Here is a 26,236-nt window from a genome sequence, read left to right on the forward strand (position 1 = left end):
TCCCCTTCTAAGCATTCCTCAGATGTGACTTTGTCCATGTGCCCACATGCTAGGGACGAGAACTGCCACTGCCTGAGAATTTATTTTCAAGTTGTTTTATCTTTGCTCTTGCTATGCCAATGCTTTTCCCTTCTTTGCCTGATGGAATTCAAACTCAAAGCCCACCTCAAGTGTCACACACTTTCACAGAGTGTATTCACAGCCTTATTCTGTGATATATGATTCCACATCTCTTGGAAAGAGTGTGTGGGGAAGATAGTGTGAATTGGGGAGTGAGAATTATTTGTTTCCACCTCACAAGTGGCAATAAATGTCAGTATGTGTGTATAGAATGGGAAATATCTCCCTTATAGAAATGTTGAAAAATAAAGACAGCATATATAAAACATCTAACACAGTTCCCAGCATACTCATTGTTCTTTAATGCACATTAGTCTCCTTCCTTTGGCCAATCCAACCCCTACAATTCTGTATCCATGTATCTGGCAAACCCACAAGGCTATGAGTTCCTTTGAGTCCCTTAGAGTTGGTATAGTTTTGACACTGTTCATCAGGCATGCCTGTGGATGAATGCATCTGAAGTTATAAGGAAGTGAGCTCAGATTAAACACACCATCCCTCCCTTCAGAAATAGCACTTTCAGAATGTTCCTCAGAGGCTCCTCATGATTTAGTTAAGATGTGGGTGTATTAATTCCACTGAAGCATAAGGCCAGTCCTAGAACACAGCCTCAATTCTTTGAGAATCTAATATATTCATGTGTCATCAATAAGCATTTTTATCTAACGTACATTTCACTCCAATATTATCTGTGGAGGAACTGTGGAGATGCAGGCTGGGCAACTAAGCCCAAGATGGTACCACTTACAAGTGATGGAGCCAAAATTCAACTCCAGATCTTCCTGGCTCAAAGTTCATTTCCCTGCCCACGAGGGCACAGTGCTCCTTGCCAAGAACTTCCCTCAAAGAGAAGGGACATCGCACCTGCAGCGACCTTTTTGCCCTCCTTTAGCTGATTGGCCACGTGTTCTGGCAGCATCGCATACAGCAAAGTCTCTGTCTTCTTCTTTTCAATGGCCAGGTGTTTAGAGAGGATGCGCAGCTCCTCCTTCTTCCTCTCCAACTGGTTTGACAGCTCCATCTCTGCCAGGCGCTGCTGGTTGAGGAGGATGAGGTCCCTGGTGGTGTCATGGGGAGCAATGTCTGAGAGGTGCATCTTACGCTCCTCCAGCTCTTGCAGGCTGCGAAGCTTTGGTGAGCACACGAATATCATGCATCGCAGGGACTCCATCCAGATCATCTGGCCTTCATATCACCAAGAGAAATGGGACAAGAGAGTCTGTCATTAAGATGGGAGTTCGTGAGCCCACCAAGGAGACAAGCATCCTCCATGTGTATACCTTAGTCACTGCAGTCTGCTCTTCCATTTCGGTCAGGTATCCTGTGAATTACCTATCTCCCTCACGGCTGGCTTTGTGGCTGCTATTCTCACTTTATGGTGGCTCTTACATGCATCCAGATTGTCAGCCCCAACACTAGTTTTATCTTTTTGTTTTGTCAGTCATGGGGCTTGAACTCTGGGCTTGGCCGCTGTCCCTGAGCTTTTGTGCTCAAGGCTAGTGATCTACTACTTGGAGCTATAGCTCTACTTCTGGTTTTGAGGAGTGGTTAATTGGGGTAAGAGTCTCATGGACTTTCCCCTGGGCTGGCTTGGGATTGCCATTCTCAGATCTCAGCCTCCTGAGTAAATAGATTACAGGCATGAACTACCATCCCCTGGCTTTTTTTTTTTTTTAATCTTTCTCTGCACTTGATAGTATTAACTCAACCATCCCTCTTGAACTCTCACTTCCTGGGGCTTTCTCTCTGAGGTTACACACACACACACATACACACATACACACATGCACACACACAGAGATGTATATGTGGGGAGGGGAACACTAGTTACTCAGGAGTCTGATATCTGAAGATCACAGTTCTAAACAAGCTCTGGCAGAAAAGTTCACAAGACTCTTATCTATAATAATCACCCAAAAGCTGCTCAAGCGGTAGAGTGCTAGCTTGGAACAAAAAAGCTCAGGAACAGTGCCTGGGCCCTAAATTCAAGCCCAAGTACCAGCATATACCACCACCCCCGACACACGCACACACACTTCTTTAAATTTTTGCATTTGCTAGAACTCTGTCTTAATTCTTCTATTTTAATATTACAAATTTACCATCTTACACTGTGCTAACAGTGAGTCTGAATTTCCAGAAGAAGCATGCTTCTCAGCCTTAAGACTTGTATTTTCTTATTTACTCCAGCATATATTTATTTCAGAAAAGGTTAAAATGGAAAGAGAGTAAAGAAAATCACCTAAAATTACATCAACCACATATATTTGTAATACAAATTACAAAAAAAGGGGACAATCAGGGATCTTTGTGCAATCTGAAAATTTTGTTTTAAAATATGTAACAGCTACGGTCTGGTGGCTCACACCTATAAGCCTAACTACTTGGGATACTGAGATCTTAGGATCACCATTCAAAGCCAGCCTGGGCAGAAAAGTCTGTGAGATTCTTACCTACAATTAGCCACATGAAAAAGCTAGACATGGAGCTATGGCTCAAGTGGTAGAGTGATAGCTGTGAACAAAAAGCTGGGACTGGCACACACACAAAAGAGAGAGAGAGAGAGAGAGACAGAGAGAGAGATTTTCTTAAAAATTAAGGTAAATATATATTATAATTTTTGCTAGTTGAATAGTTAGAGTTCATTTTGTTTAAATAATAAGTCAGCATAAAATGTAACTTTTAAGGTACTTAAAGTACCTTAAAAGGTAACTTAAAGGTACTTAGACAAAATGTGATCATATATGTGTATACATACACATATATATCAAAATTACGTTCTAAGATGATTGTGACAATTTATGCTTCCATTAAAAGTATTTTTTAAGTTTTTATTATAAAACTGATGTTCAGAGAGGTTACAGTTTTATACGTTAGGCATTGGATACACTTCTTGTATTGTTTGTTACCTTGTCCCTCATACCCCCCTCCCTCCTCCCCCTTACCCTTTCCCCCCCTGAGGTGTTCAGTTCACTTACACCAAACAGTTTTGCAAGTATTGCTTTTGTAGTAGTTGTTTCTCTTTTTTTACCGTGTGTCTCTCAATTTAGTATTCCCTTTCAATTTCCTAGTTCTAATACCCGTATACACGGTTTCCAATATACTCAGATATGATTACATCGATAGTGTAGATACAATCACAAGAAGGTGATACAAGAACATCATCAAAAGTATTTTTTATTACTACCCATCTGGTATTTTGTATCTCTTCATAGAATTTACTCGTACTTTATTAATTCTTTTAACCACATAAGTACTTTGCCACTACTGCTACCCAGGCACATCATTTTATGCAGAAGGGATTAGGCAATGACTAAAGATGACAATCTGCATGCCCAGGAGGGCAGGAAGTGGAGAGAAGGCGGTATTACCTCGAAGCTTGAGTGTGGGCTGATGTTGCCATGCTTCTGGCATCATTTCTCTTCGTGTCTTCAAGACAAATTGGCTGTTGATGAACTTGCAGATGCTGAAAATGTTGAAGGTAACTTGAGGATGAACGATGGAGAAATACTCATTTAGTTGGATCTTTTGGGTCTGGAGTCCTGGGACATACTTCTGAATATTCACGCCAGCTTGCTTGATCCTCAGCTATCCATAAAGCATACCATATGTCAGAATGGAGAACAGAAAGCACCCTCCACCATGATCCTCCCCTCAGAAATACCATGGGCCAGGCTTTGTGACTTACTAAGGAGAAAGGGGACTGGGGGTAGAATAAATATCATAGATTTGTGTGGGGAAACAAATCTGAAGCTAACATCTGAAAAGGAATACAATAGTGTAAGAGTTCTCAGAAGCATACTCTTGACTAGGAACACAGGTGTGTCAAGGCTTTTGGTAAGATCAATACCACTTTACTAGCTCTGGAAGACTTTTCTCTATCTCTGTATTTATCTCTATCCCTCTCTTTTTCTCTGTGTGTGTTGGGGGAGCCTTTCTATCTGTCTGTCTCTGTCTCTCATGAAGAAATCAGCACATCCTGTAGCTTTGGATCTGACACCTAGACCTGGGTGAAGGAGTCCATTAAGGACATAAGAAGAGGCTCCACTGCTATCTTTGGGGAAGACACAGCAGGTAAAATTAGGTGTCTTTTGCATTAAAAGATCTAATACTGCTGGGTGACAGTGTCTCACACCTGCAATCCTACCTATTCAGAAAGCTGAGATCTGAGAAGCACAGTTCAAAGCTAGCCTCAGCAAAGTCCATGAGACTCTTATCTCCAGTTAACTACTAAAAAGCTGAAAATATCACTGTCTCATAGTGGTAGAGCACTAGCCTCAAGTACAGGGACATTGCCCAGGCCCTGAGTTCAAGACTCAAAACTGGGACATAAACAAATTTTTTAAAAGTTTTATTTACACAGTAAGACCAAAGGAAGATATTCCTCAGAGAGGATCACAAGGACTCAATAGCTATGCGGATATGATCATATACAATTATGCTTATCAAAATGAACTCCAAGAAGTGGAAAAAAGATGTTTTGTATTTTATTTTTTGTGGTTCTTTTATGCTTGTTTTTGTTTTTCCATTTTTCTCTCTTGTTGCTTTTTTTTATTTCTATATCATTTGTCTTGGATGTAAGTTTACCTGATTTGGGAAGGGGAAGCACAGAAATAGTGGGACAAAGGATGAACTCATTCCACAGTGATACTCACTAAAGACTATGTTGGAAATGAACTATACACCTTGGATGTGAGGGGGATTGGGAGGGAAAAACCTTGGAGAAAATGAGGGAAGGAGTGACACTGTTCTTTACTCAATACCTGATTTATGTAACTGTAATTCCTCTGTACACACTTATATAATAAATTTTTTTTGCCAGTCCTGGGGCTTGGACTCAGGGCCTGAGCACCAGCCCTGGCTTCTCTTTGCTCAAGGCTAGCACTCTACCACTTGAGCCACAGTACCACTTTTGGCCATTTTCTGTATATATGGTGCTGGGGAATTGAACCCAGGGCTTCATGTATACAAGGCAAGCACTCTTGCCACTAGGCCATATCCCCAGCCCTATAATTTTTTTTTTAAGTTTAATACCAACACCTAGTATTCAGGAACATTTGTCTTTCCTGGGGACTTTGTTAGATTATAAAAATCAACTTCCTTTTTTTGACATCCATATTATTAAATTTTCTGTTATTCTATGCCCAAAACTTAAGAGGAAAGACAATTATAAAGTAGATCAGAATTTAAATTACTATAACTGGCAGGAATGATGATGATAATGATGGTGATGCATGTGGCATTGGGCAAAGCTGACATACACTCATTTAAGATCGTCTCGTTATTTTACATGGGGATGATTTTGTTTACTGTAATGGGATTTCTCTGTGAGCAGAAACAACCTAAAATGAGTAAATTTCATAGAATCTGTATCTAGCAGTCAACTAGGTAATTTAATATGTCTATTGATTACAATAAAATAAGAGAAAATTATTATGGCTCAAATCATTTTAACTGAATTGTTGACCAAATCTATTCTGGTTATTTGCCCTTGGAATGAGTTCATAATCAACTCAGCTGACAGTAGTTTATCTTGGTAAATAAATAACAATGGAACTTAAATGATCATGCTCACAGCCCCCACAGAACACAGCAGGAGGTCAGCAGAGGCCCTTCCTTTAAAATGCTGGTTGTGAAGTGTGGCAATATTGAAGATGGTTGAAAAAATGGTAGAATTCCACCCACACACTGCTACTATGTTCTGATGTTTGTTTCTTTTTTTGTTGGTTGTGGGGCTTGAACTCAGGGCCTGGGCACTGTCCCTGCTTTGCTCAAGGGTAGTGCTCTATCACCTTGAGCCACAGCTCCTTTTCTGGATTTCTGGTGGTTACTTGGAGATAAGAGTCTCACTGACTTTCCTGTCCAGGCTAGCTTTGAATCATGATCCTAGGGTTACAGGTGTGAGCCCCCGCACCCAAGATTCTGATGCGTTTTTATAGAGCGAATTTTAGTGCCATATTGGTTTGCTTTTTTTTCCCTTATGGCAAAATTTCCCATTGATTCATTCAAACTTCCCTTCCATATCTATTAGGAGGATCCTGTATATGGTGTCAGGAGGATTTCACAACTTTAATGAAACAAAGTTAGTGGTACTGTAAGGGTAAAACCTAGTCTCCCAAGCCCTGGAATATTTTCAAAAAAGTAAAAGCCCCCGCCAATCCTGTAAGAATCTGAGCCATGCCCCTTCTTGGGCTGATTCCCAGCTTCAAACTCCAGACCCTTACTGTTTCATCAAAGACAATGTGGAAAGGAAAAGCATTGCAGAACGTTCTTTCTTCAATCCAGAGTCTCTCAGGATACCTGGGCCGGAAGGAGTCCCTGAGGTGCCCTGGATATAGAAAGGGAACGTGGTAAGGAGAGGCAGGCCTTTCTGTGGCCCTCGCCCAGAGCTGTGCTGGGACAGGCTTCGAATCTTAAGCGTCTCCCAGCAAAGTGCAATCCCAACTCTTTCACACAGGCTTTCTCAGCATCTCCAGATGGCCCCAGCAATTCTTCCAAATTAAAACAAACAGAAAACTTGCTACCAGGTTGAGAAGCCCTCCTGCCCCTTGCCAAGTTTCTGCCTGCCGCTAAAGAGTTTCTAGGCCAATTGAGTATGTCTTGCCATGAAAACAGAGTCGGCATTGAAATGGTGACAGGCAGACAATGAGCTAGCAGAGCAGAGCGTGTGCGCCAGGCCCGGCATCAGGGACATTTGCCATGGAGCTTTTTAGACTGACAGTTTTGGGTGGCACATGAAAATTTAACCAACAGTCCTATTTGGCAGGGGGTAGAGATTCGAGGCAGGAGCCTTTTTGATATGAAAATCTCTTAGACAAAGGATGTCAATTGCATGTTTGACTCATATGCCACAGCTTGAAGGACTCAGAATGCAATGCTTTGAGCCCTGCAGACCTTCTCCCAGATGCATGTCATCTGCCTCGCAGGGCCATGGTGAAGAACACCCAGCTCCCTTCTCCCAGTGGGTCAGAGCCCTTATTCCAACTTGAGCATTTGGGTCCTGACTGTTAGATCAGCTTAAGTGTCCATAAGGGCACAACATCATAAAGAGATTACTGGCTTCAGTTTGCAAATGAAAAAATGGAGGACCTTATCTAAAGTCACCTAACTCCTAAAGGGCAGAGCCAGAAATCTGCTCTCTTGGATCTTGATCCACTACTGTCCTTTGATTGCTGGTGCTGTGGTTATTATCCACAGATTTCCTATCCTAAAATGCACCCTAATTAAGAAGGCGTGAATCCAGAAGAAGAGCTATTGAAAGTGTATTGTTCTCAATAGTCATCAGGGTCTTCAACACTCACCAACCAGGACTCCACCCCTCTCTTCAGTGGTTATAAAGGAGGATGCATTCTCCATGTTACCCAGCACACACAAAAGGTCCAACGGAAGGCAAGATAGAGTCTGGGGTTGTTTTGTTTTTATACCAGTCCTGGTGCTTGAACTCAGGACCTGGGTGCAGTTCCTGATCTTTTATTTTACTCTACTATGTGAGCCACAGCTCCACTTCCAGCTTTTTTGGTAGTTATCTGGAGATAAAAGTATGACAGGCTTTCCTGCCCAGGCTAGCTTTGAACCATGATCCTAAGATCTCAGCTAGGATTATAGGCATGTAGCTAGGATTATAGGCATGAGTCACCAGCAGCAGCTGGCTGAGTCTGAAGTTTTAAGTTTAAAAACCATGACCAGCAAACCCAAGCTCTGTTGAAATCAGGGACGTTGCAACCACACAGGGCTTTGCCCTATTTCTGCACAGAAACTGTTTCCCCTGCAAACCAGGAAATCTTTCTGATCAGAGTCCAGGCTGGGAGAACATCCCACCTACCTTTTCCAAACATGACTATTCCCCTCACGACATCCCAGGGGGATTTCTTCCCAGGATAAACAGATACACTCAAATATTTCTCCTTCATCCTAAGGAAAGCTGCCTCAAGAGCCTGAGGATGCAGGGAGAGAAACAGAGGGAGATGGTCACATGAGTTGAGATACACAAGCCTTGCCTGCTTCCATGAGGTCCCATCTTTGTATGTGGGATAGGGTCCATGGACAGATCCTTGGGGGATCCATGCTTTCTTAAGGCATAGCAAACCCAGTACCTCTTGGTCTCTCTGGGTGTCCTTTTGGTCTTGTAACTTGTTTGGCTTTGCCCTTCTTATCTGCCTGCAAGCCTTCTGCACAACCAGAAATACAACATGTTCTCTCTTCCCTGTCCTCTCCACTTCCTCATTCATCTCAAGGATATCCAAGGTCACATCAATGTCAAAGAAGTCCTTTGCCACAGCCTCAATAATACCTACAGAGAAGGACATCTATTTGTGAGAAGTGACAGAAGACAATACATCAGGAAAAATCAAGTTGTGTAACTTCTGATAAATATTTTAGGGTTCAAGTATAAGCTCTGTCTTAAAATAGGGACCATGTGACATATTAATGGAGTAAAAATATAACCCCACTATTTTAATTTCTGGTTCAACTCTATTGTTTTGTTTTTAGGAAGGCATTTGACTCATTAAACAAACTCTGGAAATAATACAAGCAAAATTTAGTTTTCTAATAATTTATGATCATATTTTCAAAAGTGTCCCTCTGGTATTCACAACAGGACTTTTCATAATAGTGAAAGATTCTTATCAGCTAAAAATACAACTATAGGGGATTAGTTAAGATAATTATGATACAAAGAGCATTAATTCACCCGTGTGGTGTGGGTTTAGGGGCTGGGGATGTAGGTCAGTGGTAGAGTGCATAGTCAGTATGCATGAAGCTCTGGATTTAATCCTATACACTCAAAAAACAGAAAAGCATAACACAATACACACACAAAACACAACCTAAATGTGGGTTTGAAGACTATGTGCAGGCATAAAAGCATGCTCTTTGTAGAAGGCTAAAAATGAAAGAGGAGTGATGCAAACTACGTATAGAATTACAATAACAATATAAACACCTGCATACTTGAAGATGTTAAAATAAACATGATTCTTTGTTTTTCCTTCAAATTTTAGCAACTTCTTTTCAAAGCTCAAGGACCTTGGGAATCATGACAAGGAGTCAGACATGACAGGAGCTCCTTCCCCACAGCTGGTTGCATCCATCCTGGAGAACTCATGAGAGTTCTTCCTCACTATGAGGCTTCAGATCTCCAGGACTAATGGAGTTATTTTATACCTGGTACTATATGGCACAGACCGCTTCTATCCGAGTAGTAATGGAGGAGCATTTCCCCATCTTTTCCTCTCTCCACACGAAATGATGGTGCATTCATCTCCTAATTGAAAGACACGGGGAATGCAAGTTGTTTAAGTTATCATGAAATACTCTACAATAATATTCGATAACAGCGCATGGGACTATACTCCTCCACGTTGTTCCGGTCAATAACACCTAACCATTATCTCTCTCAACTATTCCTATTCCCCAAAAAGCTCCACATGTCAAGTATTATTTGTAGTTCAGAGAAGGGGAAACTGAGGTGCAGAGAAGCAAAAGCTAGATTAGTGGCAGAACAATGCTTACCCACCCTTACCTCTAAATGAGCCTATGTACCATGTCATACCACTTTGCCTACCCATACTGCAAGGAATGCCTGGCTAGATATTGCTAGAAAGGTTTGATGAATCTCTGCTAGGCTAGATGTCTGACCAAGTGACTATGGGCATCTCCAAACACAGAAAGATCAAAGGCTCAGAGGAATTTCCTAGTGGAATAAATCGATCTGTTTCTTGTTCTGGAAGGATCATATCATTGGTGGTATCAAGTTCCGTATTTGGAAAAGAGAATCTTCAAGAACATCTCTGAAGAACTTTTCTTTCTCCAGAAATAAACGTTGGCATTCAGGAAAGCCCCATCTCATGGCTGGTGAGATGTTCCTTAGGAGAGAAGGATTAAAAAACTACCCAGGGGGCTGGGGATATAGCCTAGTGGCAAGAGTGCCTGCCTCGGATACACGAGGCCCTAGGTTCGATTCCCCAGCACCACATATACAGAAAACGGCCAGAAGCGGCGCTGTGGCTCAAGTGGCAGAGTGCTAGCCTTGAGCGGGAAAAAGCCAGGGACAGTGCTCAGGCCCTGAGTCCAAGGCCCAGGACTGGCCAAAAAAAAAAAAAAAAAAAACTACCCAGGGAATTCTCTGAGAGAAGCAACCCTCTCCTCCTGCTTAATCAGCAGGCAATACAATGTCATGATCACCCAGCTTTTGGTGTGAGGGATGAAGAGGTTGGAGAGTGGGTCGCAGTCCTCTCTCATGCTGGTGAAAATGGGTTCCTTATGTTTCAAAGATTTTCTGTTTCTAAAAGCATATACATAGGTAATATATACATTGTTATACATTTGTGTTCATATCTTGATGAAATCTACTCTTAGGGGGATTAAGAGCATGTATCAGTGTTTATAAATTACTCAGCATCAGACCTGCCTCAAAATTGCAATTGACTGAAAGTTGACTAAAAAAATAACAGTATTCAAGGCATGGTTACAGCCAGGATGCATGCTTTAAGGGAAATCATCACCATCTTACTTTAATTTTGCCTAAAAGAACAGTCTGTAATACATTGTCTAATATAAAGCATTATGTAGTTGTCAGGCATGGTGGCCTGCATTTTATCCCAACTTTTAAGTTTTAACATTTAAACATTTTATTTAGCTTATCATATGCAAAATGGCCTCATGTATTCCCAGAAAGATTCTATTCTATTGCCTCTACAAAAATTTGGTTTTGGCAAATGACTATGTTTTGTGAGGGATAGTGGGATTGGGCATAAAAATAGTTGCCTTAGATCTTGAGAGCCTTAATTTCTTTTACTTTTATTCAGGAGGTGACGAAATGCTATGAGAATGATCTTGTATGTTAAAGACATTGACATTAGTTTTTTGTTTGTTTGCTTGTTTGCCAGTCCTGGGGCTTGGACTCAGGCCTGAGCACTGTCCCTGGCTTCTTTTTGCTCAAGGCTAGCACTCTACATTTGAGCCACAGGCACCACTTCCAGCTTTTTCTGTTTATGTGGTACTGAAGAAATGAACCCAGGGCCTCGGTGCATGCTAGGCAAACACTCTACCGCTAAACCATATTCCCAGCCTTGACATTGTTTTTTATTTAATGAATAAATAAAAGAATAGTAGTTCTTTTTCTAAAATGATGACACACTAGATTAGCTAAATTTCAAGTGAGAGATAAGATATTAAACGTTTATAGAAGAGGCATAACTTTTTTATATCTTCATTGTTACATTTAAGCTAAAATTTGATAGGAAATTGTCATGTAAATTCTTATGCATTTTAAACTGATTATTCTGAACAGAGAGAAAGGGAAGGGAAGGGAGAAATGCTTTTTCTGAGTCTATTCAGTGCTAAGGACTTCTATTTGTTATCTCTTTTTTAAAATCCACAATCACAATAAGGTAGATTGCTCTATTTCTACTTTTCCTTGTCTCTGTGCCTAGCACCTTAAAGTAGTAACATTTAACCATTTTTCTTTTTTTCTTTTCTGTCTTTTAATCTTTCATCTTTGTTTTTTTCAATATTGGGGTCTCAGTTCAAGACATGCTGGTTAGGTAAGAGCTCTACCACTTTAACTATGTCCCCCAGCCCTGTCTCAGAGTTGTTGTTGTTGTTGTTGTTTTGGTTTTGTCAAGGACCATCTCATGCTTTTAGCCTGGTGCTAGCCTTGAACCATCTAACTCCACTCCCTCTGTAGCTGGGATTACAGGAATGTGCCAATATGTCTGGCAATAAATCAATAACTCCTTATTAAATAAATAATGGAACAATAACTTGCCCAGGATTACATTGCTGGCACATTGCAGGTCTGGTAAGAAAAGAGTAGGTACCCAACTGACTCCACAGCCAGAGCTCTATTCATACTATTTGTCCTTAAAAAGTTCACATGATAACAACAGAACTGGCCCAAGAATGCCTTCACCTTGAAGCAATTAAGGTTTCTAGGCCTCAGATCCCTTATCTGAAAACTGGAGAAAAGAATTCTTTTTGCATTTTGAATGTATGAGGGTGCAAATTGTTGAGAAGTGGCTCTGACATGCCTAATCCCATTTTACCCTGACAAATTGAGAGTGCTTATGAACACTAAATACAGAAATCACAATGGAAGATCTTGGAAGATTACAAGGGCCTTAAAAACAAACACAACTTGTTTTACGTAAAATAAGAAACTAATATTTTGATATGCATAAATGCCACTTTGTATTTTAAGTAACCCTTTTCTTGTTTTGAAAAGGAAAGGGCAGCTTAGGCCTCTGAATTTCCAATGCCTCTACAAAGAAGAAAAGCGAGGCATGAAGTCCAGAAGGACAAGTCCCAGCAGGGAAATTCATTTCTTAACACCTCAGTCACCTGATGGTTAATCAGAATTGGATGGTTTCCGATGCTAGCTCTTGGCTCTGTCAACTCTCTTTCCTTCTGATACTTGAATAACACGAATCTGGCTGCACAAGCTATTTATCAACTCTATCCAGGCCAGGAAACCTTAGGAGAGATTTTGCAAATCCACTGAAACCTGACTATTTTCCAGCTTTTGTTCCAAATGCGATCAACCTCCTAGGTTTTGTTCCAAGCCCACGCCATCCCTGTAGAAGAGGCCATCCCCCACTACAAAGCTGGATTTCTCTTTGTTGTTTTATTTTACTTTGCTTTGCCATTCAATTCATAAAGGTAGCCAACAGGTATTTAGTTTCCTTTTGTTTTTCAAGAGCTCTCTTGGGCCCACTGACACCAGAGAGGAAGCAGAAGGGAAGAAATCCCTCTGCTCCTACTCCTCCCCTGGGGGGAGATGGGAGGTGGCACACATTGCCCCTAAGCAATGCTACCTTGCAGACCACCAAGACAAGGCTCACGTGACCTCACCTGATAAGAGAGGGCCAGGTAACTGTGGAGGGCATCTAGGTTTTCAATAAACTCTGTAAGGTTTCCTCCTAATGTCCGTAGCATCCTGTCGTAGCCAGACATCTTGCAGAATTTAAAGAAGTATTCTCCAAAGAGCTTCAGAATGGCCTCCGTGGACACACCTGTGGAACCCAGGGCACATCCTCTTGTGAGGCATTTGTTCTCCCTTAGAGGATCTTCGTCTATTTCTACTGTTAAAACCCAGCTGTGACACACTTCCTGAGATTGCTGATTAAAGACTTTGCTTTCCATCCACAAAAAGCCAGTAATAACCTCCATGTCTCAGGCCCATCATGAGATGCCAAAGCAGCCCTGGTACCTTCTCATTAACCACAGATCCTTCCCAACCCCACCCTGCCCAGCCTTTCCCATGGCAAACACTTCTCAATAGTCTAGGAAGGGATGTGGAGCTATTGTATCCTTTCATCACAGATCCAGCATCCAGATCGAGGGCAACTCTGGGCCAAGTAGAATGTAGCCCCCTGTAATCACTTCCACCACCTCAAATCTTCAAACCCAACAACTTAATGTGGAATCAAAGACTCTCTCTGATAAATCACTAATATCACAATGTGAAAGGAATTGCACCAAGGTTATGTACCCCTGATTAATTTTTTTTTTTAATTAGAGCTAGGTAATGGTGGCTCATGCCTGTACTCCTTGTAATTAGGAGGCTGAGATCTGAGGATTGTGAAGCCAGACTCTTTTTTTTTTTTTTGCCAGTCCTGGGCCTTGGACTCAGGGCCTGAGCACTGTCCCTGGCTTCTTTTTGCTCAAGGCTAGCACTATGCCACTTGAGCCACAGCACCACTTGTGGCCATTTTCTATATATGTGGTGTTGGGGAATCAAACCCAGGGCTTCATGTATATGAGGCAAGCACTCTTGCCATTAGGCCGTATTCCCAGCCCTTAACTTCAGTCTTTGTATCACATTTTCCATGAAGATTACCATGAATATCCTAGATCACATTAAATTTTCTCTTCCTAAGTTTTGTACTTTTTTTCCTCCTAAATAAAGGGTAATTTGGGTGGGCAACAACCTTCATGTTTTCGGAGCTAGATTCAAAGTATGTGCTGAAGCAATTCCTGGGAATAGATTTACAGCCTTAGGTGGGAGCTAGCTAGCACTGTCACTTCCCCATTCCCCATATGTGCTGTTAGGGTAGGGGAAGGGTCTTGAAAGTATTTTACAGTTTCTCCAATACTCATTCATCAAAGGTATCTTTAGTGAATTGACTCTGATCAATAGAATGTCAGAGGACAGATTTGCTTATACCGAAATGAATCCTAAATTTAGTGCTCTTAATATCATATCATGAAGCCTCTGGAGCAACAGTTACACAAACAAGAAACTTCCCAAGGTAGCAGCTGTTTCTGGCCTGTCACTCTTGACACAAGAGGACGATATCCATGCCTACTGCCTCCTTGGTGGTCCTGTGAGACCCTCCTTGGGACTCTCGTAAGTCCTGGGAGCTAGGTGGGAGGTCCAGTATATGTGGTTTTATTATGGGAGACCTGAGGGATTCACAAGTCCACTCATTCATCCTTGGAGGATTTTATGAGGCTCCAGCTGGATCTAGAACTGACACCAAGGGGCATCTTGAATATGCAGAGCTCTCCAGGACTGAATCATACAGTCTCAGGGATGCCAAGAGGTCTGGCCACTCTCAACCTCTACTTGCTTCCTAAGGTAGTCTCAACAGCTCCCCACAGCTCCTTGCCCACAGCCAGACCTGTGGGCAGATGATTGCTCTACAGTCTGAGTAGAACACAATCCCCACGAAGTTGCTCTGGTATGAGATAAGTTATACATATTTCTTTTTAGAAATGCATTTTAGCCAAGTCTTCTGAATCTAGACAAGCTTAGGATGGCATGCAGCCATGCCCTGAATTAATTGCCTCTTTGGGGTTCTTTGCATGCGAGGCTGTCCTAGCTGAAGGCAGGCAGGCTTGTCGGAACCCATAAGCAGGAACCACCTGCTCACTCCTAAGTGAACTGGAGTATGTTCTACTCGGGTGCAATGTTTCTGAATGCCTCAGAGGACTCCTGGAAAATAAATGGACAGGTGTGGAATTGCTCCTTCCTCTCCCCTTCCACCCCTCCTTTCTTTCTACATCTAACTAATTCAGTCTAAGGAAAACCAGCTGTGCCGCACAGCCTGCAGGCCAGAGGAGCTCTACGCAGGTGCTTCCTGTTACCTGCCAGAAAAAGCACAGGTCCCCAAAGGCTTCCTTCTCCCAGGGGCAACTCCCAGGAGGACTAAGGCTGAAGATAAGCCAAACAAAGTTAGATTCGAGCAATACTGGCAACCAGGTGTGGAAAGATTGCCTGTTGGACTTTTTTTTTTTTTTTAACCTGAAGACTAATAAAAGTCCATTCCAATTGCCCATTCCAGACCTGTTTGTTTGGTTTCTGGGCACCCAGCTCAGTTAACAGAATACATCTGGCCACCAGTCTAACTGTTCCTTAAACAACGACCTAGAGCTTGTAGGTAGTGCTTTCCATTTGTGCTAGGTTTGGATGCTTCTAGGATTCTTGGTTCAGAATGCTTGTCTAGCAGAGGACAAAGGCCTCTTTTTTAAATCAATGCCCAGCTTCTTTTTAGAATTCCAAGAGTTGTCTAAGTCACAAGGTGCAGGGATGTATAGAAAAAGGTAAGAAAACATATAAGTAAACAAAACACAAAGTTTTGTTGCTTTGAACTGTTATTTGATACTCCAAACCAAAAGCCACCTATAATACCTGTAGTATTCTATTTTTCGTGCAAGAAAAAAGGAAAAATAGGTAAGTATGTATCTATCTGCTTATTTATACAAAATTAAATGTCAGCAGGATAAACAGGGATCATTCAATTGGCTATCTACAGGACATTTGCAGAATGGGGTGAAAGATTAGAAGGATTGTGAAGGGCAGGGGACTAGTATCCCTCTAAGCAAAACTTTCTGGGGGCTGGGGATATAGCCTAGTGGCAAGAGTGCCTGCCTCGGATACATGAGCCCTAGGTTCGATTCCCCAGCACCACATATACAGAAAAAGCGGCCAGAAGCGGCGCTGTGGCTCACGTGGCAGAGTGCTAGCCTTGAGCGGGAAGAAGCCAGGGACAGTGCTCAGGCCCTGAGTCCAAGGCCCAGGACTGGCCAAAAAAAAAAACCAAAAAACAAAAAACAAAAAAAAACTTTCTGCACAGTTCTGGTTATTCATGTTAATATTTAAAACAAATAGCAACAATAAGGATATATTAAAACCTTAAGATGCATGAGGGACAAGGCAACAAACAGTACAAGAAATGTATCCAATGCCCAACGTATGATACTGTAACCTCTCTGTACATCAGTTTGATAATAAAAATTTGAGAAAAAAAAATAAAAATAAATAAATAAAAAATTAAAAAAAAAACAAAAAACCTTAAGATGGAACAAATCAACAGAACAATATTTCACCAAAAGAGTTTTGAATAGTTAGCCAAGAAAAAAATAACCTAATATTATTTAAACATAGTTTTTAGACTTTGTGATCCTCAGATTAAAGATAAAAAGAACTTTGGACACAATTTAATGATAGTTATAAAGGTAAGCTTCTTTTTCATATGAGTGTGGGCTGATAATTCTGAAAAGACTTCCAGAAAATTCAAGAATTAAGCATACAGATGAGTGTATTGTGATTGGTAGGAGCCGTGTTTCTTGCTGAGAATGAAATAACAATTATTGAAAAAAGAAAAAAAAGAATCCATTCTCTCTCATTGAATTAGCAAAATCTAACCGCAAGCCCTTATGGGGAGATAGGTAGGTAGATAGGTAGAGAGAGAGAGAGAGAGAGAGAGAGAGAGAGAGAGAGAGAGAGAGAGAGAGAGAGACCAATAAACAGATAGACACAGAAAGTCAGACAGACGGAGGCATGAGTGACATGTATATATCATCTACTTTCCTGTTGAGAAAGTTTAAAAGTGGGGACATTCCAGTAGCAATGAGCTGACCTAGTATCCCAACATGCCATTCTCTTCTAAAATGAATGAGAGCTTTGCTGAAATGGCCAATTTCAGGGCTGGGGTGAGGAGAAGCATGTAGATGAACCTATACTATTTTGTCATGCCAGAAAGCAAAGAAGTGATTAAAGAATGAATCAGTACAGGTCAAAAGGATATTACAGCCAGTGTTGAGAGGATATGGAAAATTTGAGCAACAGAAAGAATGACATTGCCCCATTTGTAAGGAAATGGAAAGACTTGGAAAAAAATCATACTAAGTAAAGTGCCAAACTCAAAGAAACATAGACTCTATGATGTCCCTCATTGGTAATAATTAGTATATGTCTAGGGTAGTCCTAGCAGAAGATCACAATACCTCAATAGCTAGTACATATGAACACTTGAGATGGTGCTAAGTGAAATGAACTCCAAGTTATGGAAATAAGTGGTTTATCATTGCTGTAGTTATTTTCAACATACCATGTGAAATTATGCCTTTTCCTTTTGTCTTTCTTCCCCATGGTTTTACCTCTGATGTCACTGTAACTGATTTTGGTACCCTGGGTATTGTATGTACATTTATCAGAAGTAGGGAAGGGAAGGGGAACATCAAAGTGGAGAGACAAAGGGTAAAAGGCAAATCAATGCAACAGCAATACTTATAAGACAATATGCTATAAAGCAACTGTAAAACCTGGGGGAGGGAAGGGAGGGAATTGGGGAGGGGGAAAGGTGGGAGAAAAATGAGGGAGGAGGTAACAAGTTTGATAAGAAATGTGTTCACTGCCTTGTGTATGAAACTGTAACCCCTCTGTACATCATTTTGACAATAAATAATAAAAACAAGCAACAACAGCACCATAAAAACCAAAAGAAAAAAATAATGAATATAAAGGATCATAACTTATTTTAAAAAATTAGTAGTCTATAGTGATACAAATAAATAAAGAAGAAGAAAATATTTTCTTTCTTTCTTTTTTTGTGTGCCAGTCCTGGGGCTTGAACTCGGGGCGTGGACACTGTCCCTGAGCTTTTTTGGCTCAAGGCTAGTGCTCTACCATTTGAGCCACAATTCCACTTCTGGATTTTTGTAGTTAATTGGAGGTAAGGGTCTCATGGGCTCTCCTGCCTTAGCAACCTTCAGATGTCCATCTCCTGAGTAGCTAGGATTACAGGCATGAGCCATGGAAGCCTGGCTTGAAAGTACTTTCTTATGGGGATCCAAGTAACAAATATAAAAGAAATAATATGCTCAGAAAATCAACATTGTGTACCTATTCAGGCAAGAATCACCAATAATACTAAACTCATAGAAGAGAAAGTTTGAAAAGCAACAACTATTTGCACCATCTAAAAGTGTCTCCTCTTAGATACTAATCAAACCCAGAAAAGTCATCACTTGAGAACGGAGAAATCTGACAGACTCTACTTCACCAAGTGACCAAAGTTCCCCCCAACAATAAAGTATCTTGACATCCTACAGCTCCTGATAGACTACACTGAGAAGAGGGGGAAAAAAATCACTGTGTGGACTGCCTGCCAAGAAAGCATAATTATATCATGAAGAACTAGCAAATGACCCTAAACGGAAGAATGCTCTACCAAATAGCTGAACACAACTTTCCAGGGATATCAGGAAGACTCAGGACCTCTTCCAGATGAGAAGAGACTTCAGAGACCTGACAACTGACATGGGCCAGGGTTTTTCTTTTTGTTATAAAGACCTAATAGGCCAGTTGGAAAAACTTCCAAAGTCTGTAGGTTAAGGTAATTGCACTGTGCCAATTTTGATTTCCTGAGTTATATAAGAGAATCCTTAGGAATGAAGAAGTGTCGTATCTGCAATATGCTAACAATTCATGGACAAAATATAGATGCAGATAAGGAGAGAACAGAGCCAATATGGTTAAAATGGTAACATGTGGGTCACATGGGTAAAGAATATATGGGACCTCTTTGCATGATTCATGCAAACCCTTTGTGGGTTTGAATTTATGTCAAAGCATAAAGTTTGTGCTGATTGCCCTGAAAAGACCTTATGAAATCTTAGATAATAATACCACAAAGACCACTTATTCATGGCTAACTGAGACATAGCTGGAAAGTAAACCTCTGTACTATTATGAGTTTTGTTAGGTATAATCAGGGCATTATCATTATATTTTAAAGTGTCTTTATCTTGTTAGAGACTCATACTGAAATATTTATGAGTGAAATTATAGGAAATCTGAGATTTGCTTTAAGACATTCCAGCAAAAACAAAACCAGAAAAGGGGTGGAGGGACCAGATAGATGAAATAAGACTGGCAAAAACACCGAAAGTGAGTGAGACTGGACTTCAGTATACAAGTCTCTCTGCTTTGGTGTATATATTCAATCCTCCATTTAAAATTGTTTTTTAAAAAATTCTTTTAAGTGAATAATTTCTTTGTTCATAAGAAAAGCATCTATGCTGGCTTCCCAGGAGCGAGGTGGAGCTGTCTAATGGACTTTTCAATTGAAATGATATAGGAACTTGAAGTTTCTCTTTACCAAGCCTGGCTCTTCTGTGTTGCCAGAAAGCATTTACTCCTTGCTGAATTACAGCTCCAGGACTGGAAAGAGCAGAGTTGATCTATTCTGGGCAAGGGGTGCGAGGCCCCCTGCTGGAGACCCACTGAGGGGTGGCAGGTGAATGGAGAGAGAAAATCCCCTACTGCCTGCCCTCTGCATCCTGGGCAGGACCCAGGCCAGCCTGGACTTCCCAGGACCCCTTCCCACCTCCTATCACCCAAAACATAGGCAGCAAAACCTATTCTTCAGAGAGATGCCTCTGAATCACTAGACAGAAAGACACAAGTCCTACATCTTATAAAGTGACTCATTCAAAATGGGTAATTTGGGGGCTGGGGATATGGCCTAGTGGCAAGAGCGCTTGCCTTGTATACATGAGGCCCTGGGTTCAATTCCCCAGCACCACATATACAGAAAATGGCCAGAAGTGGCGCTGTGGCTCAAGTGGCAGAGTGCTAGCTTTGAGCAAAAAGAAGCCAGGGACAGTGCTCAGGCCCTGAGTCCAAGCCCCAGGACTGGCAAAAAAAAAAAAAAAAACATTAAAAAAATGGGTAATTTGATTTGTCTTGATACCTCCAGCTATTTGGAAAGAGCCATTTATCGAATAGGCTCTCCTTCTCCTGATGTCACTTAGGTCAGCTCAGGCTAACGTGTGGGGAGTGCTTTGTGAGTAGGAGAAAAGGGAATTTAGAAGACAGATACAGCCACACACATTGAGATGGTGGTGCTTTTGAGGGAGAAAACAGGTTAAGTTGGGAGGGTTGAGTGGCAGATGTGGCAGGAAGTTTGGACATTGAGACCAACACATCTGGGAAGCAGTTGAAGACAGCTCCAATGAGCAATCTTCTGTGGGGACTGGTAGATAAGCAGCTGCCTGCATCCTAATAGACCTGGAACACAGTTGTCAGCCCAACTAGACACCAAAGGAGAGGCAGACACTACTGTCATGAGTGGCAAGAGGACAGTGTAAGGTAGTTTGCTGAGCATTGCTCTGTGGTAGGCACAGGTATCCTGGGCTGGTTAACCAAAGAGCAGCTGGCATGAGGTTACATTATTAGGAGGTAATCTATGCAGGACATAGCCACTTCCTTTGTCTGATGGCCAAGCCCTTGCTATAGACATTGTCAATGTTTCCTCCAGTCTTCCAGAGTCTGCACAGACCCTGGAATCAGAAAACCCAGTTCAAATCTCCATTTTCGGTTGATTACACAGCCTGGGCTACTACTTGTCCAAATCTCAGGTGAATAGAGTGAAAAGTATTATACATTTTTAAATTGTGAATTTACCATTGCTACTCTCTTTCCTTCCTTCCTCCTTTTCCTTCCTTCCTTTCTCCCTTCCTTCCTTTCTCCTTCCTTCCTTCCTTCCTTCCTTCCTTCCTTCCTTCCTTCCTTCCTTCCTTCCTTCCTTCCTTCCTTCCTTTCTTTTTGAAAGAAGTGAGGAGAAGAGCTGTTGGCATTTGCTGAGGGCTAACTGTTGAAATGCATTTTTACTCTGGTTTTCTTAGCAGGGGAAGTCTAGACAGACACAGCTGTGCTAAATGGCTGTTGGGTGTTGTTTTGAATTTCGTCACTTCAGATCACTAATAACCCACTTACACACTAAGTAGGCACTTATTCATGTACAGAACAATTCCTTATGCAATACTCAACCTGCCATCTGGTCTCATCCTGAATTATGCTAATGAACAAGCACAGAGCTATGCAGTGGCAGAGGGGTCTAGAAAACTCCCAACAATTCCCTGAAGGTAAGGAAAAAGTATTCTGGAGCCCACAACTCAGAGAGTAGAGTCCTAGATGGTGGTGACTATGAATCCTTTTCTCTTTCATAGGAAGGGAGAAGCTGATATCAACCAGGCAGTATATTTTATTGAACAGTATAAATGCCCTTCCAGTAGCCTTCCCTTGGCCAGGCCTTCCTGTCTTAGATTGGTGAGATTGTGTATAGCAAGCAACAAAATGGCCCAGGGTGATCCTGATTCCAAATCTCATGTATGTGTTTACTGGATTCTGAATTCGATTTTTTTTCTTTCCTAAAAATTTTTATCTTTAAGTAGTTGTACAAAAGAGTTGCTATTCAATGAAATAGTACATGAATACAGTACATCTTAATCCATGTCACCCTTTTCTGATTTTTTAAATTTGAAAAATGTACTTTCTCTGCTTACTTGCTGTCTTAGATATAGGCCAACAGGTGTCATGAAGGTAAAGAAGGAGACCAAATGTTTGTGATATATAATGCAAAGCAGAGAGGAACCACAGTAATCTGCTTTGGCTCTGGGTGAGAAGGTAATGCACATATCCATCTAGAAACTTGTTGCTGTCTCTAAAAGTATTGACTGGGTTAGAAACCTGACCAGTTTGGGCAGGTGTGGGATAGCAGCTTTCTGCTAAATGTGCTGCCACACCAAATGGCATTTACAAGTCCAGAAACATAAAAGCAGGCTGAAATGATATCAGATGTACAGTGTATTTATTTCTGAAGGGCTGGAAACTTACTAAGGTTCTTATTGTTGTCCACTCGTGCTCCCATAACAGAAGATCAGGAACCAGTGACTGACTTCAACAAAGGAAACTTACTTCCTCACAGTTCTGAAGTTTGAAAGTCCAAGGTCAAGCTGCTGACCTGGTTAGTTTCCAGTGAGGGCTTTCTTTCTGGCTTATATGGGGCTTCCTTCATGCTATGTCCTAACATGACAGGGGGGAAAAACCACAGGGCAAGCTCTCTAGCGACTTTTATCCAAGGATATCAATCATGTCATGGGCACTAAACCTTGGTGACCTCACTTACCTATAGATCTTCTAATGGCTTCTCTCTAAATACTATCACTCTGGAAACTAAGGCCTAAACATATGAGTGTTGCAGGGATATTTTTCAATCCGTAACAGACCTTAAGTAAAAAGAAATCTCAAACAAAGGGATTTTTTCCAAATCTTAAAAACAAATCTATTTCTTCATTACCCATTCTCTATAAGATCATAAAAGTTAGCTAATAACTATCTTAAGCTTTGTATTTCATATGGTCTTGGTTGTGATAACCCAATGCAATGATTATACTGCAAAAGATGTACAAACATGTAAACAAATGGGCATGGCTGTGTTCTAATAAAACTTTATGTATAAAAAGAAAACAAGCAGAGGCCTAAATTTGGCCCAAAGGTGGTCAGTAGATCAAAGGGCTCAGATAATGGTTAATAGTCATACTCATTTGAAGAGAACAGCAAAATCCATCTCTATTTTTAAGGGGCAGCATTCAGAGTTAGAAAATGTAGAAATGTCCCCTGCCTCAGTTTTAGGTTCAATATTCAGCTCACATTTGCTGATTGTGTCTGCATATTGCTATATGCCTTGCATTTGTTATTTGATTTAATGTATTCCCTCCCACAAACCTGTGAGGCATTCCTTTCCAAGGAGGAGAACAACATTCTAGGACAGTCTAGTCAATGTCACAGCAGGTAGGACAGAGCAGAATGAGCCCTCCTGCTCATTCTAGAATAGCAAGAAGATGCATTTCTTTGGCAGAGAGCTATGATCCAAGCCAAGGCTGTATGACACACTCTTTACACCTTCCGACCACTGAGATTTCCTGGAATAAAACTAGAGAGGACTAAAAGTGGATCTCATTTCACCATCAGTTCTCAACTTTTTTTTTTTTTTTGCTCTTTTATCTTGTAAGCTCTGTCAAAAGTTCAGCTTTTGCAGTTGGAGATGTAACTCAGTTGTAGAGCATCATCAACCAATGAGCAAAAGAGTCTGGTACTGAAAGTGGCACAGTGGCTCAAATGGTAGAGCACTAGCCTTCAGATGAAGAGCTCAGGGACAGTGCCCAGACCCAGAGTTCAAGCCCCATGACCACCACCAACAACAACAAAAAAATGCTGTGTTTTATGTGAAATCTTTTCTTTTTCTTTCCCATGGTTTTATCCCCTGTTGTTATACTATATTTGATTTTGGTGCCCTGGGTATTGTATATATGTTTATCTGAATTAGGGAAGGGAAGGGGAAACACCAAAATGGTGAGACAAAGAATAAAGGGTGAACCAATGCAATAGCAATACTCACAAGACAATATGTTGGGAATTAACTGTACAACATAGAGAGGTTGGGGGAAGAGAAGGTAGGAGAAAAATGAGGAAGGGAGTAACAAGTATGACAAGAAATGTACTCACAGCCTTATGTATATAGCTGTAACCCCTCTGTAGATCATCTTGACAATAAAATTAAATTAAAATGTTTTTAAAAGAATCAGGTACTGAGGTTGAGTCTCAGTCTCAGACCTGAATAAAAAATTACATAAATAAATAAATAAATAAATGAAAAAGTCCATCTTTTAATATAGTAAGTCATTACCTTCATGCACAGAAAATAACCAGAGGTTCCTCCTACTTAACCAAAAGAAAGCGCATAATTGTAAACGATCAGATGGCCTGTAGGCCAAAAGCCCCTACTTGCATTGTTGTCCCTAGAGGAGTGACACCTGGGCCTTGTCTAATTGGGGTGGTAGTATGTAATAGGATCAAGAAGGGGACTGTCTTTGGGATTTGGGGGAGCATATTTAACATAATTATGTATTTTAAATTTTTAAGGAAAGCGGATGTTTAAGAACATAAAAGCAGTGACTCTCTCCAGCAAATGCATCAAGCAAGGGAGCTGAGAGGAGTAGCTCCGCTGCTGTGTGCTGTATAACTCAGGGCAGGGGCCAGAACCCAGGTCCCCAGACTTCCAGAGCCCAGCAGGTGCAGCAGAGTGCCACCATAAAGAAAGACATCACACAACCTGGACTCAGGACTCTGCATAGGAAACCAGCTGCCAACGGAATCTCAATACCCCCCCCCCCACCCCCTCCCCACAAACTATCCTTTCTCTTGGCTCTGGGGGAGGCTAAAGGGTCTGGAAACACCTTCGCCCAATCCCCCCTCAAAACACAAGCAAGGCAAGGAAAGAATGAGATGCCACAGAAATCCTGAAGTTTCCAGACTAGCTTTCTCCTAGAATGTCTCTATGGAAGCTATTATGAAAGAGGAATAAATGCCCAGCAACACTTGAAGCCAGCATGGTGGGTGAAACGTGGACACTTGTTTAGGGAGGCCCAGGAAGTGCTATTGCTCTTGGAATCTGAGGTCCAGGAAATGAAGGAACAATGACAAATTTCAATCCTGAGCCATATTCCCAGCCTCAAGCCTAATGGTATCTGTAAAGGTAAACTGGGCAGAGATTTAAGCAGGGTGGGGGCTGGGGGGTGGGGGGCATCTGCATGGAGCCCCCCAGGGGGTAGACCTTACAGTATTCAGTGCTAACAGAAAGTACAGGTGAGCAAGTGAGCAAGGTTTGCCTAGAAGTTATTTTCATAAGTGTCAGTTCCTAGATTCCTCTCAGCTACCATCACCAACATCCTGCCAGGCCTCGTTGGCATCTCTAGTTCCTATGTGGCTCTATGGTCCAGGATAGAGCAGAGCAGCCTGATAATGAATCAGAGCATCAGGTGGCAAAGAGAGCAGGTAAACATCTCTTTACTGGAGAGGACTCCAAGTGTCCCACACACGCTCAGTTTCCCAAACTTCCTCCTTGGGACTTTTTGACCTTTCCCAGATGCAGAACCCTGAAAGGTCTTCTGCATGATACCATGAGTATGAGCAGAGACACAAACTGTTGTAAAAAACCAAGGGGAAAGTTAGCTCTCTGTTCTGTCATTTCCAGATGCATGGGTTAGAGCCAATAGAAACAAACAAGATTCCACATTCAATGCTCAGTTGACAAGAATGCTGTGACCAGACACTCTCAGGAATCTAGACTTGTATTTCCCTTAGGAGCAATAATTCAGTATTCACAGAAATATCATAGAGTGCAATTGCTGTAAATAATCAGTCGATTGTATTTGGGCATTGAAGCCCTATGTAGCCAAAGTTAACTCTTTGAGACTTACCGAGAACCTTGCAGGCCTCTTGAATGAGCTTCATGGTGATGATGTCATCATACACTGTGTAGGTCATGAAGGTATCTTGTACTTCCGCAGAAGCTCTGGAAGATGAAGCAAGGTGAAATGAACACCCAGCAGTTGGAGCTTAGTCCTGGGGATATATCCACAGACCCAGCAAGGTATAGTGTAACAACTGACAAATGATCTTAATGAATGTGTTTGGGTATCACCTCCTACAAAGATCTTTCCCTGGACCCAGTTTGGGCATGCCCAAGAACTTTGAATAGGCTGGACATTTCCCCAATTTACATTGAGTGTAAAATGCTCTGTGGCTCTTCCCATCCCTCTGGTGGGGTCCTCCATTCACCCCTTTTGAGAACCTGCTTCTTTCCTGCAGGCCGAACTGATAATACTTTTGTATCAAATACTAATTTAGCTTTGTTATATGTGTTGTAGGTTGCTGGGATGTGAGGCATAGCCAGACTGTTGGAATTTCATAAAGGTTTTCAGCCATGTATATTAACCTGTAGATCAATAAGCACAGTGCACAAAACATTTCCTCAAAATGGAAGGACTTGGAAAAAGTTATACTAAGTGAAGTGAGCCAGACCCAAAGAAACATGGACTCTATGGCCTCCCTTATTGGGAATATTTAGTACAGGTTTAGGCAAGCCATAGCAGAGCATCACAAGGCCCAATAGCTATACCCTTAGGAACACATAAGATGATGCTAAGTGAAATGAACTCCATGTTATGGAAACAATTGATATATCACAGTTGTAACTACTTT

At 41.5% G+C, this 26,236-nt stretch overlaps 1 protein-coding gene across 1 annotated transcript in view; it reads right to left on the reverse strand.

Moving 5' to 3' along the window:
• LOC125347592 (guanylate cyclase soluble subunit beta-2-like) overlaps window positions 1-25,534 on the reverse strand; it is a 43,033-nt gene extending 17,499 nt beyond the window's left edge. The window contains exons 1-8 of the mRNA XM_048340594.1: window positions 25,453-25,534; window positions 12,973-13,133; window positions 9,286-9,385; window positions 8,214-8,410; window positions 7,943-8,054; window positions 6,345-6,448; window positions 3,492-3,708; window positions 985-1,305 (exon numbers count right to left, since the gene is read on the reverse strand). Coding sequence (XP_048196551.1) covers window positions 985-1,305; window positions 3,492-3,708; window positions 6,345-6,448; window positions 7,943-8,054; window positions 8,214-8,410; window positions 9,286-9,385; window positions 12,973-13,133; window positions 25,453-25,519 — 1,279 coding nt within the window. The 5' untranslated portion in view covers window positions 25,520-25,534. The remainder of the gene's footprint in view (window positions 1-984; window positions 1,306-3,491; window positions 3,709-6,344; window positions 6,449-7,942; window positions 8,055-8,213; window positions 8,411-9,285; window positions 9,386-12,972; window positions 13,134-25,452) is intronic.
• Between the last annotated feature and the right edge of the window lie 702 nt (window positions 25,535-26,236).

The sequence above is a fragment of the Perognathus longimembris genome, chromosome 3 (genome assembly GCF_023159225.1).
Source record: "Perognathus longimembris pacificus isolate PPM17 chromosome 3, ASM2315922v1, whole genome shotgun sequence".
Taxonomy (NCBI): domain Eukaryota; kingdom Metazoa; phylum Chordata; class Mammalia; order Rodentia; family Heteromyidae; genus Perognathus; species Perognathus longimembris.